Genomic DNA, 16,435 nt, shown 5'->3' with positions numbered 1-16,435 from the left:
TAGCTTCCCATTCCAAGTCAGTTAAATAATAATAATGATAATAATAGCAACCTATTTAATTGACTCTAAGTACCTTTTCCCCAACCCTCCCACCACCCATTTAACACCTTCATCTTACAACCAATATTTTCTTCAGTCACTTTGGCAAATCATACTGTAATTTCGTGAAAGCTTCCAGTCATATGTTCTGAGTTCGAGAAAGCAGCAGCCTCAAATCATCTTAGATTTGATGAAATGCAGATTAGGATAAATCAGAAAGTAGCATTTGTTACATGCCAAGTACTATCACTTTATAGCTACCAATTCAATCCACTCTCTGACAACTCTTGGGAGAGAAGAACTGCTACTAACTCCATTTTCCAGATGCAGAAATTGAGGCACAGAGAGGTTAAGTAACTTGCACAAGATCACACGACTAGTAATTGGCTGAGCCAACTGACACCCAGGAAGTCTGGCACCCAGGTCTGTGCTCTTAGCCACCACGCTCACTGCTGTGCCTCATACAGGACTTCGCCTGTCTTTTCAAGCATTTGGTACCCAAGCTTCTTGTTAATCTCCAAAGGAGTGCACTGGACTAATCATCTCTAGGGTCTAATCCATCTTTAAAACTCAGGGTGCCCTGACATGAAAGAGAGTACATCACTTCCCTTTGTAGGGCTGATACCATATTATTAAAGAAACAAACGTTACTTTATAATTGATTTCTTAAATTCCTTACAGAAGGATACTGGTTTTCTCTTCACTGACAGAAAACAGAAAATGAAAAAAAGCTTACAGGACAAAACTGAGGCATTTTTGTTCTTGGTTAAATATCAGTAATTTTAAATAAAGCAAATATTACTCTTTAGGAAACCTGACCACTACTTTTGTGCCATCTTCTGTCTAATTCAGCCTTTTTGATTTCTGTAGGATTGGACATTGGTGGACAAACTAAATCATAGCAAATAAATGTGCAAGAATCTGGCACGTAGCATATCATTCAATCTTGTGACTTTTAAAATAGAAACAATAAAGTGCACATATATATACACACCACACACGCACGCGCACATGCACACACACACACACCAACAAATTTGTGTGTGTGAATGGTATTTCACATTGATTGAGGACTCCTGAAACAATGGGATTTTTTCCCCAGGTTTAGAACCATGAAAATGTCCATCACTGTATGAAACAGCATAGAAAACTACAAATCAGAGTGTTACTCCCTGAACTTATTTACAAAACAGAAATAGACTCCCAGACATAGAAAACAAACTTACAGTTACCAAAGGAGACAGCAGGGGTGGGGGAGATAAATTAGCAGTTTGGGATTAACATACACCACTACATACAAGATGGGCAAACAACAATGACCTACTGTATAGCACAGGGAACCATATTCAATATCCTGTAATAACCTATAATGGAAAAGAATCTGAATCACTTTGCTGTACACCTGAAACTAACACAACATTCTAAATTAACCATACTTGCATTAAGGAAAAGAATATTACCCCCTATTAATACCAGGTCTATCTTCAAATCACACAAACACTGGATCTCTCAACTTCACAGCAATATCCAGCTTTGCCATAATAAAAAAATAGCTCAACTCTTTTTCAAATCCTTCATGCAGTTAGAACTCAAAAATGAAAACTTTACCAAAAAATAAACCACATGCTAGCTTCCCTCCATCAAGTGCTGATCTAAAGGGATCGTCCAAAAGAGGGATAAATAGAGCATAGCTTATGCTGCTCCTGTGACAACTTCTTCCAGCTTTAGACAGGAATTTCCTGTTTTAAAAAATGAATTCCAAAAGCAATTTTTTTTTCAATTTTCTAAGTTTCTGGAAGAATTTATTCAAAGCCAATCCACCAGTTTACTGGGCCAAATGAGAAGTTACAAATAGTGTGAAGTAGCTGTTTGAGGGAGACACCAACTTAGCTCCCTTAAAAATGAGGTCCTGGGCTTCCCTGGTGGCGCAGTGGTTGAGAGTCCACCTGCCGATGCAGGGGACGCGGGTTCGTGCCCCGGTCCGGGAAGATCCCACGTGCCGCGGAGTGGCTGGGCCCGTGAGCCATGGCCGCTGAGCCTGCGCGTCCGGAGCCTGTGCTCCGCAACGGGAGAGGCCGCAACAGTGAGAGGCCGCGTACCGCAAAAAAAAAAAAAAAAAAAAAAATGAGGTCCTAATGAGGTCGCCTGTCTTGCAAGTAGTGGGATCCAGATTCTAACTCGGGCTGTTTGCCTCCAAAGCCGCTTAACCAGTAACCCCCTACTGTATGCGCCGACTTCCTCACCAGACCCCGAGTCTGCAGAGAACAAGCGAATGTTTTATTCACCGCTATATCTCATGGGCAGGCCATGCCCGGGCCTGACAGATGGAGATTAATAAATATCTGCTGGCTAAATGAATTAATAAAGGAACTGAACAATTTAGATGAGCAAATGCCCAAGTGTATCAGTCCCTGAAAAATTCCTTCAGATCCTGGGTGGTGATGACGAGAGGAGAGATCAAAGACCAAATTAACTGTCCTGGCCTCCAGAACCAATTTGGGGAAACTCAGGTCAATCAGAACATAAGGTCTGTGAGCTAATGTGGCCCCCAAGCACCCAAACAGAAGGCGGAGTCTTTCTAGAACCTTCCATCTCATTCATCCCCTTCGGCCAATGAGTCCCCAAGTCCTTCTACCTTCTTTCCACTGCTGAGACCCACACCTTCTTCCTCAGTCACTATGTCCCCGCTATAATTCAAGCTTTCACCTCCCCTCACTTAGCCGTTCTTCCTCCCCCCTACGTATACTACTGTTGGGGTCTGGATGGGGCTCCAGGAATAGCACCCTTCTCTCCGAGTCAGATTCAAAACAAACTGAGGAAATCAGAAAAGAGGAGTGGCAGCGAGAGGAAAATGTCTCCTTTATTTCCAGGAACTCTAGTTCAGAGGTTGTATATAGTTTTAGGTCTACAGCCAAGTGGCTAATACTGAATCCAAGTGTTGGCAAGCATGAGACCAAAGCCGGTCTACTTCTGGGCAGAAGAGCTTCCCCCAAGAGGAAAACAGAATGGAGCTCAGATGTCGACTTTATTCCTTCCAAATTTACCAACCAGGTAAATACTCCAGGCCAGAAATTATATTAATGGCACTCCCTTCACAAGGAGTAGAGAAGAGGAATCTAGGTGCCTGGCCAGCGATCTCTCTAAACCTGTCCCAAGCCGGCTGCCTTTGCTAAGCACTGATGCGCCCTCCTGCCATTCACAGGGCTTCACGCTGCCTTCACAGCCACGTGCACCGGCCTACTGCTCCAGGTATGGGGCTGAACTCAGATCATCCTCTCCTCCCCTCGTAGTTGACCCACTGGTTCCCGCCTCCTTGCCTGACCTTCTCTCATTCCCTCCTTAACAGCCTTGCCTGGCAAGCCCTGACTCATTTTTCCAGACCCAGTTCAAGGTCATCTCAGATAAGAAGTCCTTGTGAATATCCCCAGCTAAAGCTCACCACAGCCAGGTCTGTCCCCCATCGCATGCTTTAGTTTCGCCATCCATGGCTCTTTCAGTACTTTATTCCATCTACTAGACTGCAGGCCCCTAAATCAAGAACAATTTCTTATATTTTTTACCCCTCAAAACCGAGCACAGATTCTGGTACATGGATACCTACAAAGATTTACTGGATTAGAGATGCAAGTAGCTAAATGCAAAGTAGGACATAAAAATTCCAGACAAATAAAATGCCACAGTGGATCAGAGGCAAGAAAAAGCAAACCCAGCTGAGAGCACCTGACATAGTCCCTCAAAGTAAGGGGTTAATAAGCATTATGAACAAAGATGTGTCTAAGGGAAATCAAAGAAAATTTTATTTTAAGAAGTTAACATTGAATTGGGCCTGAACTGAGCAGGACTTGATTGGTAATCAAATAGAAAGAACAGTCCAAGAAAAACAAAACCCGTGACAAAAGACACAAATCCAGGAAAATAAAAGACATATTTGGGGAACACTGAGGTTTCTAGTTTAGCCAGGGTACGGAGTACATATAGAAGAGCATGCTGAGAGAAAGCAAGAGAGGGAATCTGTCTAAGCACACACAGGGCCCTGAGTACCAAATAAAATAAATTTCTACTTAATTTACAGACGACAGGAGTCGAAGAATATTTTCTAAGAGAGTAGCTGCTTAATTATGCCAAGGAAACTATATAAAATCTGGATCCTTGTAGTAGTGATAATAAAAACTAATAATTTGTTTTTCAATTCCTTCCAAATTTCTCAGGACCACAGTGACTCTGAGCTTACAGTCATTTGATAATCTCAACGGAACATTATTTGAGCATAATAAAAGGACTAATAAACTATTTAGGATGATCAACAGACTAAATATTAATTTGTCATCATTTTTCATTTTGCTTACGATTCTTTCAACCCACTCCTGCATGTTTCATCCACCTAATGAATCCGTACTTGCCACTCGCCTATCATGTAATAAGCCTTGCCAATTTCCCAATTCTCTTAATAGCCAGTATCACAAAACGCTGATTTCAGGCAGTAATAACTATGACCATCTGTTTCTACTTCGCCATTTCTTCTTCACTATTCAATTACCAACTGTGGTGAGCTTCAGAGATCACTCTTCAAAAATAGAACCACGGAGAAATTATTGAGATGTCTGACTTCAGTGCCAGAGTTGAACAAACGGATCAGACAGATAACTGGTCTCTAGACCCATCTGCAGTCAATTCTGAGTTACAGCAGCAAAACAACGCTGAACAAATTCCAATACGGCTCTTCAAAAACAGCACCTGGAACTGTAAGCCTGGTTTTGCTCTTTTGCCAACTAGCTATGTACTTTTGGTCAAGTTACTTTAGTGCATGGGGCTTTATTTCCTAAATCTATACAATGAAAGGATTAGACTAGGTCCCCAAGCAAAAATCCATTCATGTCTCTTAACTGTCAGATGAAGGCTCCCTTTTAAGAACAGCCAGGATTCCCAGAAAGATGATTTTCCCAGCAGTGGCATCCTGCCCTTGACCACTGCCAGAACAGCATCGTATTCAGCTTCTCCGTTGTCTTATACTGGTTTCCCCAGTAAATAGTCTCTGATATGATTTGAAGTACAGGTGCTTTGTTGGGAAGTACCCTTGGCATCACACTTAGGAAAGGCAAGGGAGAAGGCAGGCAGAGACAGAACTTGGTCTGTGATGCAGATGCAATATAGGACTCAGCCAACTGGAGTTCCAGACCAAAGATGGCTCTTCAGAGTGGTCCCAAACTGTACCCCCGCCTCAAAAAGTCATTCGATGGGGGCTGCTCCCTTGCCCTGAGTGACAGTAATTTCCAGAGAAGCCCTGAGCCATGCTGGGGGTATGAGACAGTCAGTCCCGGAGGGGCTAACTGCACAGAGAAGGAAAACAGCCACTACATTCACCTCAAATCTTCTGAAAGTAAGAAAAAAGGGCATGAAGCATGGTGAGTAAGAAAGAAATGGATTTAAAAGAAACACCTGGACTCTGTATGACCTTAACCAAACTCTCTGATTTCTTTGTGCCTCAGTCTCTTTCACTGTCAGCTGATCTGTGGTCAATTTCACCATGAACACATCCAAGATTCTATTACATGTTTCATTCTTGGTCTACCCTCAAAGCCCTTTTATCACCTACCTCAAGGCTTACAAAGATTGTGAAGGTAAAAACCCCACACATATCCAACCTCTCCAGAAGCATTTTGAGATTCAACTCCATTAACTGTGAAGAGTCGACCAACAGCAGCAAATTCAAATCTACACACCACGGTGGACACACAGCAAACCCACGATTAAATTAGATTTGCAGGCAGCAGCTTGGAGATTTTGATGTTAGACTGAATACATTACTCAGTTAGTTGTAACTTTATTACCCATGCTCCCCCTTGTGAGGCAATTTTCCTTATTGGAAGTAAAGCAACCCCAACCAAAGCATTTAAAAATGATCCTTTTCCTGTTTTTATTAGCCTGTATCAAAGAAAAGACTATTTGAAGCACAACCAAGGGGAGGGAATTGGCTTTTTATTGCTCAGTTCATGTTGTGGCTTCAGGAATGGAAAAAGACTCCCCAAGGAAAAACTGTCTCTCAAAACAAGATCACAGGGTGATCAACAAGAGAGGTCTTTGGGAGAGATGGAAAATAGAGAAAATTATTAAAATATAATTAAGTAGGCAAAGTGGATGCAAGATGAGATGTGAAAAGTAAGCTGTTCAGGACAGAAATGTCATGTCTTGAAATTTATTTTCATAGTAGTCTCCGCAATATACACTGTCCAAATGGGGCTACATAAATCTTTCCAACCAACGGAGCAACTGTTGATCTTTAAAATCAAAAACCAAAAGACAAAAAAAAACCCAAAAAGACAAAAATGAGGGTATGAATGCTGCCTGTGAATCTGAATTTACGCTCTGGTACTTCAGAACAAACGTCAACCAGGCTCAGTGCCGTGCAGAGTACAGTTCTCACCAACAGAGATTATAGCCACTCCTCTGAGCTGAACACATAGTCAGGGAAACCAACAAACTACAACATACAGTTCCAAGCGGATATCATGTCACAGAACCATTTCAAGTCTGTTCATAAACTACAGACACCTCTATCCCAAGTTCCATCTCAGAAAGCTCGTGTGTTGGACTATTTGATTCTTCTGTAGTTTGATTCTTACGGTGACCCTTTGTCTAAAGCTGTTCCTCTAACAGAAAACATACTATTTAAAAAAAAACGGGGCTTCCCTGGTGGCGCAGTGGTTGGGAGTCCGCCTGCCGATGCAGGGTACACGGGTTCGTGCCCCGGCCCGGGAAGATCCCACATGCCGTGGAGCGGCTGGGCCCGTGAGCCATGGCCGCTGGGCCTGCGCGTCCGGAGCCTGTGCTCCGCGGCGGGAGAGGCCACAGCGGTGAGAGGCCCGCGTACCATAAAAAAAAAAAAAAAGGCACTTTAATTTTAATTGTATTTTTTAATTCCTTATAGGTTACATATTTCTCTTCATTTACAGAAAAAAACAGATGTGAGGCATAATGGATTTTGCTGAATTTATAGAAAAGGGTTATTTAAATAATCTCGTGTATGTATACACATATACACACACTACAGCTCAATAATGTTTTTCTTTTTTTCCGAAATTGATTATTTCACTTCTGATTTTAGTAAGGAGGGAAGCCAGGAACAGAAGACCCACTAGAAACCATTCCAATCATACCAGACACATCTAATAACTTTTATAGTTTGCATAATAAAAAGGAGAAAAATAAAGATGCAGAGCCCCCAGCATGAAGTAGATGAATATATAAATTTAAAAGGATTCATAATGCTATAACCCTTTAATCCAGAGAAGAGAACAGAGCCAAAGGAGTAATTTATTAGAGATCAATTTTTAAATGCTTTCTAGATTGATTTACTTAAATTGTCACATAAGCTCAATTTCCAAAGCAGCTGAAACAAATATTACCAAACAATACAATCTGCAATAAAAAATAGACAGCAGCATTCTACTCAATACCCATTGAAAATAGTTAAGTCCACAATACTGTAAATCAGTGAAGTTGAAATGTCTTCTGCAATTGTTTTCAGCAATGCTGAAAAATACATATTTCATTTTCCTCATTGAAAAGAATTAAGTCCACAATACTGTAAATCAGTGAAGTTGAAACGTCTTCTGCAATTGTTTTCAGCAACGCTAAAAACTACATATTTCATTTTTCCTTAAGTACACAAGCTATTTTCATCCATAAGATAGATCCACATTGTTCAAAATAAAAGTCCAAGTTAGAATATCCTCAGAAGAAAACATGCCCAGAAAAACTTTCTTTTAAGAGTAAAATGTTCAAGTCTAAGAAAAGTTCACTGAAAATATGATAGGGTTTTCATAGACTTTTTTAGATCCAATAAAGATCATGGCTACAGATTCATCCTCATGTATTTGTTTAACAAAAATATATTAAGGACCTAACACGTGAACAGGGTTAGAGTCATGTCGCGTAAGCATGTGGTCGGATGAGCAATAAATAAATACAAAGGAACAAGAAACAGAAAAAAACAAAAAAGCAGACAGTAAACCAGAGGACAATGAATGGAAAGTAAAGCAGTTAAAGGCTAAATGACAGTGTGGATTTCCATCACAACAACATCAGAACCTCAGTGACCTCTGATAGCAACTCATCCTAAAGGGCTTGTCCAGGACCTAAACACTTCCAAAGACCTCTGAACAATGCGGTTCTTCAACAGCAAAGGAAACCAGAAGACTGAAAACAATGACTCCAGCGATGCTGATTGGCCCCAGTTTTAGAGTTGATTCTCTGATGCTCCCAAAAGTAAAGCAACTTTCTCTACGCATCTAGAGCAGAAGCTTTCAGAAGGAAACACCCCTCACAGCCCCAGCTGAGTTTTATCAGCTAGCAAGTGACACCCTAACAAACAAGGCCATCTTGTCCTGAATATTTATCTAACAATTCACTCTGCATTCTCATTATCATAATCTTACCACTGCAAGGCTGCTCCCCTGAGCAGTGGCACAGCTCTGTGGCCTGAGACGACCAAGGGGGAGCAGGCTTCTCTACTTCTATCAATACTAGAGCTCCAAAAGCAATTAAAGGACAGGATGGATGCTTGCAGACCCCCACTTTCATCCTTGGGTGCAAGCAATTTAAAATACTGTCACAGATGCCTGGTGATAATACCCCAGCATGATTATATTATTTTATCTTGTGGCATTTTAAGGGAAGCCATATTATGATAGAAAGTGTACTAAATTTAGAATCGGAATGACCCCATCTAGTCTCAACTGTAAAATCAAGGCAAATCATTTCACCTGCCAAGGCCTCAGTTTCCTCATCTACAAACTGGGGATCATGGCAGACACCCCTCCCACAGTCCCTGTGATGATAAATGAGATTAATTTCTGAAACGCTTTATAGTTTCCAAAGCAATTTCCTAGACATACGCATGGAGAAGTCTCCCAGGGGCTAGCAAAGATAAAGGCAAATACAAATACCTATTGGAATAATTCCCCACATTAATAGCTGTTTCAAATCCATACTTTTGAAACCAGAGGAAAATACAAGATATAACTTATAAACTACTTACGAAGGAAAATGTGAACACCTCTTTCAGTTCTCCGTTAGCTTTTGTTTGTGAGCAGGTGGCCGTCCCAGGTCAAAAGCTATCCGGGCACCAAGATAATTTGCTAACACTCTGGGGCGAAGTGGGACAGCCTCCCAGCTCTACTAGGCGCTCTGAAGACTCTAGAATATGCTAATTATTTTACAGGCTGCCATTCTCAGAGACACTAGTCAGCCTGCCAATTTGTCAGCAGATTGGTGCCTAATGAGCAGTTAATTGGCCCTTGGGAGAGCCAGGTAAAGTGAGTTGAAAGTCTCCTTCCAAAGATGTCTTTCATTTTTGCTCACCTCATCCACACATAAAACTGTCACTTTCATTTTTAAGGGGCTACTTCGCAGTCACTGAAATCCTTTGAAACACACAAACAAAACAAAGATCAGGCAAGACGCTGGCTGCCACTGACATGCCCAGGCAGGAGGGGGTCAGGGGCACAGCGGAGAGGGGCACAAAAGCTAGCACAGCCACAGGGATTTCAGACCGGACTGGACCACTCACCAGCTCTGTGCCCTGGGCAGTCAGTCCGCCTTGCCTCGAAGCTCCTGTGTTGGCAACTGCAAAATGGGATGATCTGTGCCCGCATCCCTGGCTGTCTTGAACTACAGGAATGAGTGTGTGTAACATGCTCGGAGAGGGAAGTAGCATCTACTAAGTGCTCAGTAATTGTTACTATTACTGAAATGACCGAAAATACAGTAAACTTGGCAACATCCAAGCCTACCGAGTAACTTTTAGTAATTGTTTTTGTTCCTTGAGCTAAGATTTTTGTTTTTGTTTTTTTTTTGCGGTACGCGGGCCTCTCACTGTTGTGGCCTCTCCCGTTGTGGAGCACAGGCTCCGGACGCGCAGGCTCAGCGGCCATGGCTCACGGGCGCAGCCGCTCCGCGGCATGTGGTATCTTCCCGGACCGGGGCACGAACCCGTGTTCCCTGCATCGGCAGGCGGACTCTCAACCACTGCGTCACCAGGGAAGCCCGAGCTAAGATATTTGTAAGAAAAGAGCACTGAGTAGAACAGTGATTCCATTCTTTACGGTAGAGGGCAATCAGTGCCCTAACACCAGTTCTCTCTGAATTTCTCCTCTTCTTCCCTCTCCTCTTATTTATGTTTCTTCCGCTCCACCCTCAGTCTCATACATGTTCTTCCTCTCCCTGGGGTCTGAGCCACCTCCGACAGCTGCACCGTGGAAGACCTGGCCTTAGACTTGGACCTAACCCAGAGGCTCCTGAGATTCAATTCGAGTACTCCATCGGGTCAAAGGTTCAACTGCACATACAAGGAGCCTTTTCCTGACTTCTCCGCCTTGCCAAAAAGTGGGTGACTCGCATCCAGAAGGTCAATCTGTGAGCAGAAGAAAAATTCCTGAAATTTTTCTCTAGAAATTCTGATTCTCTTTCCACTGCTACATCTGCTTGGAAAATGCAGCACAGGAATTTACCACAGAAAGGGTAGCAAACAAAAAAAATGTTTTAATAACAGTTCTACACGTTGCTCAAGGCTTCTAAAGTTACAATTATGAGTTTGTGCGGTGTTAACAACTGTTTTTCATTTTGTTACTGGTTTAGAAGTTAAATAGGGATTGATAGAGTGAGCATATCTACTGCACAACCGAATAAAGATTTACGGCTCCAGACAAAGTTGACACTCCTTCACCCAGGGAATGGGGAGAATGGTGACCACGTGTTTAGATTTCATTACTCAGGAAAATTCAGAGATGGTTCATAATCAGTCACGTCAGAAGTCTGAAAGTTGTACGTCTCTGGGGTATGAACTAGCACGCTTAAGAAGCATCTGCCTGCAGGCTCCCATTCCCCTTGGTTGCAGGGTACAGGTGTGGCGAGGACCTAGGCTGGTCAGGTCCTGCCCCTCCAGTGAAGCCTTCCAAGGTCCTCGCTTACAGGTCCCACAAGAACCACTTCCCATGGAATAAACGATATCCGAAATGGAACATGAAGATTTTCGGGAACAATTAGGGAAAGACTCCTAACAAAAGATTTAGTTTCTCCCAAGAGTGTAAGCGACTCCCCCTCCAATTTACCTGTTTTCTTTTTTTAATTGAAGTATAGCTGATGTATAATATCGTGTTAGTTTCAGGCATACAGCACTGTGATTCAGTTATTTATATATATATATATATATATATATATAATTTATATGCATATAATATAATTATATAATGTATATATATATATATATTCTTCTTCAGATTCTCTTCCCTTATAGGTTATTACAAAATATTGAGTATAGTTCCCTGTGCTATATATAGGAGGTCCTTGTTGGTTATCTATTTTATGTATAGTGGTGTGTATATGTTGTTATTGTTGTCATTGTTTTAGAAAATATGTGCATCCTTTAGATGTTTGGGGAGTTGCAGATATGGTCCAGTGCTGTCATTATTTAGAGCTGCTCTAGTCTTATGCCCACTTCCCACTTATCACTTATATTCACACTTAGCACATCGGAAAAGTAGGGTCCCTCTGTGAATCAGCATTTATCATCTTGTTCTGAAATCACTGGCCTCCCTGCCTAGCTTTTCAGTTAGATACTGAACTTCCTTAAAGCAAAAGTCTTATTCTATCTAGAGATTTAACGCAGTGAGTAGATGGAAGAAGAGGTCTAAATTTCTGTAACCAAAACCCAAAAAAAGCTACATTCTGGGAAAGTTCAGCAGATATGGACTTTATCACCCCGTGGCAGAACTGCCTGTCTAGCTCATGCACCGAAGACATGGTGCTGAACAAAAAGGAGTCAGGGCTCCTTGAGAAAGATGCTGTCTTTGTGAGGTTCTAGTCAATTTGTAGCTTCTGATCAGATGTCACTAACCAATGATGCCAATTAAGTCTTATCAACAAAGTTAAAACATTAATTCAAGATAGTCAACACGAGCACAATTCAGGGTCTTGCTTCAACTTCAGGAGATCTACATGTTTTAGGGTCATAATAAAAGGCACAGTAGGTAGAGTCCGTATCCATTACTGCACTGAAAATAGGACATGTCATTTATCAAACCCCATTTTTGGTTCAGGAGATTACGTACCACCGAAGGCAGGGAAACAAATTAAATCAGTTGATTTTCCAATTAATATCTAAATATATCTAAAAAGACATAAACACATACATGTAACAGAGAGAGAAAATTAACCTAGAGGAAGTGGGGATAGTACTTTTCAACAACTACAAGGATAGAAACGTATTAAGGGGGGAAGTAGCAATATGAGTTCAAATCAAACAATAACACTTCATCAAACATAACTGCAACCCACAGACACAGAAAACAAATTTATGGTCACCAAATGGGAAAGGGGGGAGGGATAAATTAGGAATTGGGGATTAACATATACACACTACTATATATAAAATAGATAACCAACAAGGACCTACCGCAGAGCACAGGGAACTGTTTTGTAGAGCACAGGGAACTATTCTCTAAGAACCTATAATGGAAAAGAATCTGAAAAAAAATAGATATGTATATATGTATAATTGAATCACTTTTCTGTACACCTGAAACTAACACAACATTGTAAATCAATCATACTTCAATTAAAAAAATAAATAAATAACTGCACATGGCAAATTGTTTGCTAGGGATCTTGCTGTAGGTTCCTACAGTAGACCCCTTAGCTGATGCAGAAATCTCAAGCACAACAATCTTTCCTGTGATCCCCCTTCCCATGTGCGAGGACTCACTCATTAGGCAGCCAGTCTCAGATGTGGGCAGCTCTCATCATTAGCTCTTCCTCAGACTGAGTCAAATCTACCTACGTGCTAGTAACTTACATATCTTGGTCTTTGCTCAGCACTCTGAAATTTAACCTTCATCATGACAGCTCTTCAAATATTATTTTTTAAGGTATTAAGTTTCTAAACGTCATTTATCCCCTTCTTCATTATTCAGAGAATTAATTCACTCTAGATTTTACTCAAGATACTGTCACGGACTTTACTACATTCCAAATGCCATGGTGCGTGATATCTAGGAGTTTCCCTCAATCAAAGAGCTAAGCCAAGTAGTCTAATCAACTTCCAGACACACCACTCAATAAGGGCTAAGGGTAAAAGTGATTAGCAGTTACTCAAAATCAACCCAGAATGCATTCTGTTTCAAAGGGCAGAGAGAGCTGACACAAAGTTGAGGTGAGTTGATTCTTAAGGAGAACGAAAAGTTACCTCTCTTCTCTTTCTCTGTTTTAAATATGCAAAAAGATTCCTCAAATCTCTGAAAACACTGTCAGACCAAAAATGGTACTGATAGCTTCACTAACGCTTTGATTTGTGCCAAACAGTGGAATCACTATCATATATCTTCTGATTTTCATCAGAATGAATTTATTTACTGGAGGCAAAAGATAAAGAGCTACATCCATCTAACTAAGAATTACAGAGACCTTTGGAGAGACCTTCGGGTGAGCAGTCACACATCCAGGAAGTCAGGCAACATCTACTGGTTGCAGAATGAAGGGCATTTCCTAGGCTCCCCCTCCCTTCCCTGCAAAAGCAGTCACAAACCATCTGCTAAAATACCATTGGATAAAATACATTTGTAAAGACTCTAGGCAAAAAATATGCCCAGTAGCCAGACTGACTCTGTTCCACTCTAGCTGACTACTTACAGAGGACTGATGATGTTACACTTTTACACTTGCATAAAATGATGATGCAAGCCCTCCAGCATAAAGAGTATTCACTTTGGTAGAACACAGCGGTTGAAAGGAACAGTCAACATGCTACATGGATCCTCAGGGCTTAGTCCCTCACTTCTTTTAAGTTTCAGTCTAAATGCCAATTTTTCCGTAAGGCCCACAGTGACTACTCTAGTTAAAATTGCCACACCCTTCTCTTCCCAACTCCCATCAGTCTTTTTTTTTTTTTAAGATTTTTTAGATGTGGACCATTTTTTTAAAGTCTTTATTGAACTTGTTACAATATTGCTTCTGTTTTTTATGTTTTAGTTTTTTGGGCCAGGAGGCATATGGGATCTTAGCTCCCCAACAAGGAATGAAACCGGCACCCCCTGCGTTGGAAGGCAAAGTCTTAACCACTGGACCACCAGGGAAGTCCCCCCATCAGTCTTAATTTGACAATTTTCTTTATGCAGAGCCTTGGCCCCTTAGAACTTACCATGTGGTTTACTAAATGACTGTGCCTGTGTGCACACGTGTTAACTGTTCCATTTCACCTCCCTCCCAACACACATGGACACATGCACACAGATGAAGGTAAGATTGACCAGGACAGGATCTTTATCTGTTTACTGTTGTATTCCAAGAATCTAGAGGAGTTCCTGGTACATGGTAGGAAATAAGAAGTCAACGTATATTGGTTGAATGAAAGAATGAATAAGTAACTCTGGGCTTAGACAGACTTGGCCCTGAGTCCCAATTCCACCTACGCTACCTGTAGGATCTTGGGAAAATGATCATCCTCTCTGCACCTCTGTTTCCTCATCAGTAAAATGGAGACATAGGAACACCTGCCCCATAGGATCAGGATTGTCATGAGAATGACATTGTAACAGGGAAGAACAAAATCTGACACCATGTTGGATCTGTTTCTTTTACTTTAACCTTTGCTCTCCAGTTGCTTTTTGTTACTATAATCACTAAAAAGATGTTGTCTATAGCTATTGGCATACCTAATGGCCTCCCTCAGGGAAGCCTGCCCCTCTGCCTAAATGTTAAACTAAAGTGCCTTTGTTCAGTTCCCAGGGAAACATTCTGCCCACCTGTGGATTGCTGCAAGAAAGAAGAAAGTAACACATCCCCTCCCTGAGGCTGGCCAAACCAGGAGGTGGTTTGCAAGACCTACGGCCTTTTTATTTTACTTCCTCACCTCCTCCCCTTCTCTGTTCTATAAAAGAAACTAGCACACAGACCCCATAAGATGGTACTCTGGGACCCTAGTCTGCCATCTTCTTGGACGCCCGGCTTTCCGAATAAAGTTGCCATTCCTTGCCTCAATACCTCGTCTCCCGATTTACTGGCCTGTCGTGCAGCGAGCAGAGTGAGCTTGGACTCAGTAACAACAAGCGTCAGCGTCCACGAAGGGCTCAGGATCAGGCTTGGACAAAGTAAGCATTCAATAAATGTAACTTGCCATCGTTATTATTCTTTCAAGATACGCTTCCCGAAGTGGTGATGGATTGGTGATGATTTATGCTCCCAGGCAACGTATCTGAGAAGCACAGATCTGAGATGGTGAAAAGGGACTCGGGGCGTTGATAGAGCAGCAGAGCTACCAAGGTCAAGCCCCATCACAAGGCCTCAGCAGCTCCAATTCAACGACAGGCAGGATTTTACAAAGGAGCTGTTAACAGTGTAAGGACGACAGACTCAGCCCTGCTGGAGTAGAATAAACATAACAACGAAACCACTGAGTAAGTGAGGGTGAGGCTGGAAACCTTAAAAGGCAGGAAAAGCAGCTCCTCTCTCACTACTTGAACAGAGAGATTTGTTTATTTAGTTTAACTGGAGTCAAAGCTAATGGTTCTAATGGCTTTGAATCACCTCAGCTTATTCTCCAGATTTCTACACATGGGCTGTAACTTAAATTTTATGAAAGAAGACAAAGAGAAAAAATCAGCCCTCCATAATAAGAGTTTACCGGAACATACTAATCATACAGACATGCTTATATTTCTAGAAAGCTGAACATGGGCAGTGGTGTGGCAACTTTTTCCTGGAGCAAAATCCAAATCTGCCTAAAGGCTGAGAACTAAACCATTAACCTGAACGTTCACTAAGTATTTAGGAAAACAAAACACTGGAAACACCCAATATTGATAAACACACAACTTTAATCTCAGCAGAGACTGATTGAGTTAAGAGAGGAAGTGGGAATAAGTAAGGAAGATAGAGATGAGGCTAAAGGGGATAACAAAGGGATTGGGCATCTACTGATTTCAGGGCAGTAATAGCCTTAACTTCCCTATTTATTATAACATGTCTTCCCAAGGCGAATCTCTGTTAAGTGGTCCATTCAGGCATTATAAGAGCAAACTAAAATGAAGGACTGCATGCACAAGGATGGGCATGACAAATAAAGCCAATAAAAAAAAAATTCTCTCCTCACTCTATAGAAGAAAGACCTTAAGATTTGGGGACAACTGAGCAAGGTCACAGTAGCTAAGTTGAAGCTGGAATCAAATTTCTAGACTCTCAAATCAGTGCTTTGCATCCCATATCAGAACTGCCTGGAGCTTTTAACACGCATGTGATAAGTAGTTCAGATTCAGTTTCTGACAAGCTCCCAGGTGATACTGCTGCTGCGGGGCCTGGAATGATGCAGAAGTAGGAAGCCTCTGTCCCATTGCACCTGCTAAGGTAA

The 16,435-nt window shown here is 41.7% G+C and overlaps 1 protein-coding gene across 2 annotated transcripts in view; it reads right to left on the bottom strand.

Annotated features, from left to right (window-relative positions):
- Positions 1-16,435, bottom strand: part of FBXL7 (F-box and leucine rich repeat protein 7) — a 417,980-nt gene that overhangs the window by 398,468 nt on the left and 3,077 nt on the right. The window contains exon 2 of one of the 2 annotated variants that reach the window (XM_079918741.1): positions 12,491-12,560. The exons of the other annotated variant lie outside the window; for it this stretch is intronic. Coding sequence (XP_079774867.1) covers positions 12,491-12,560 — 70 coding nt within the window. The remainder of the gene's footprint in view (positions 1-12,490; positions 12,561-16,435) is intronic. 2 annotated transcript variants of the gene reach the window in all.

The sequence above is a fragment of the Stenella coeruleoalba genome (genome assembly GCF_951394435.1).
Source record: "Stenella coeruleoalba genome assembly, chromosome: 3".
Taxonomy (NCBI): domain Eukaryota; kingdom Metazoa; phylum Chordata; class Mammalia; order Artiodactyla; family Delphinidae; genus Stenella; species Stenella coeruleoalba.
This window is presented reverse-complemented; position numbering and strand designations above follow the sequence as displayed.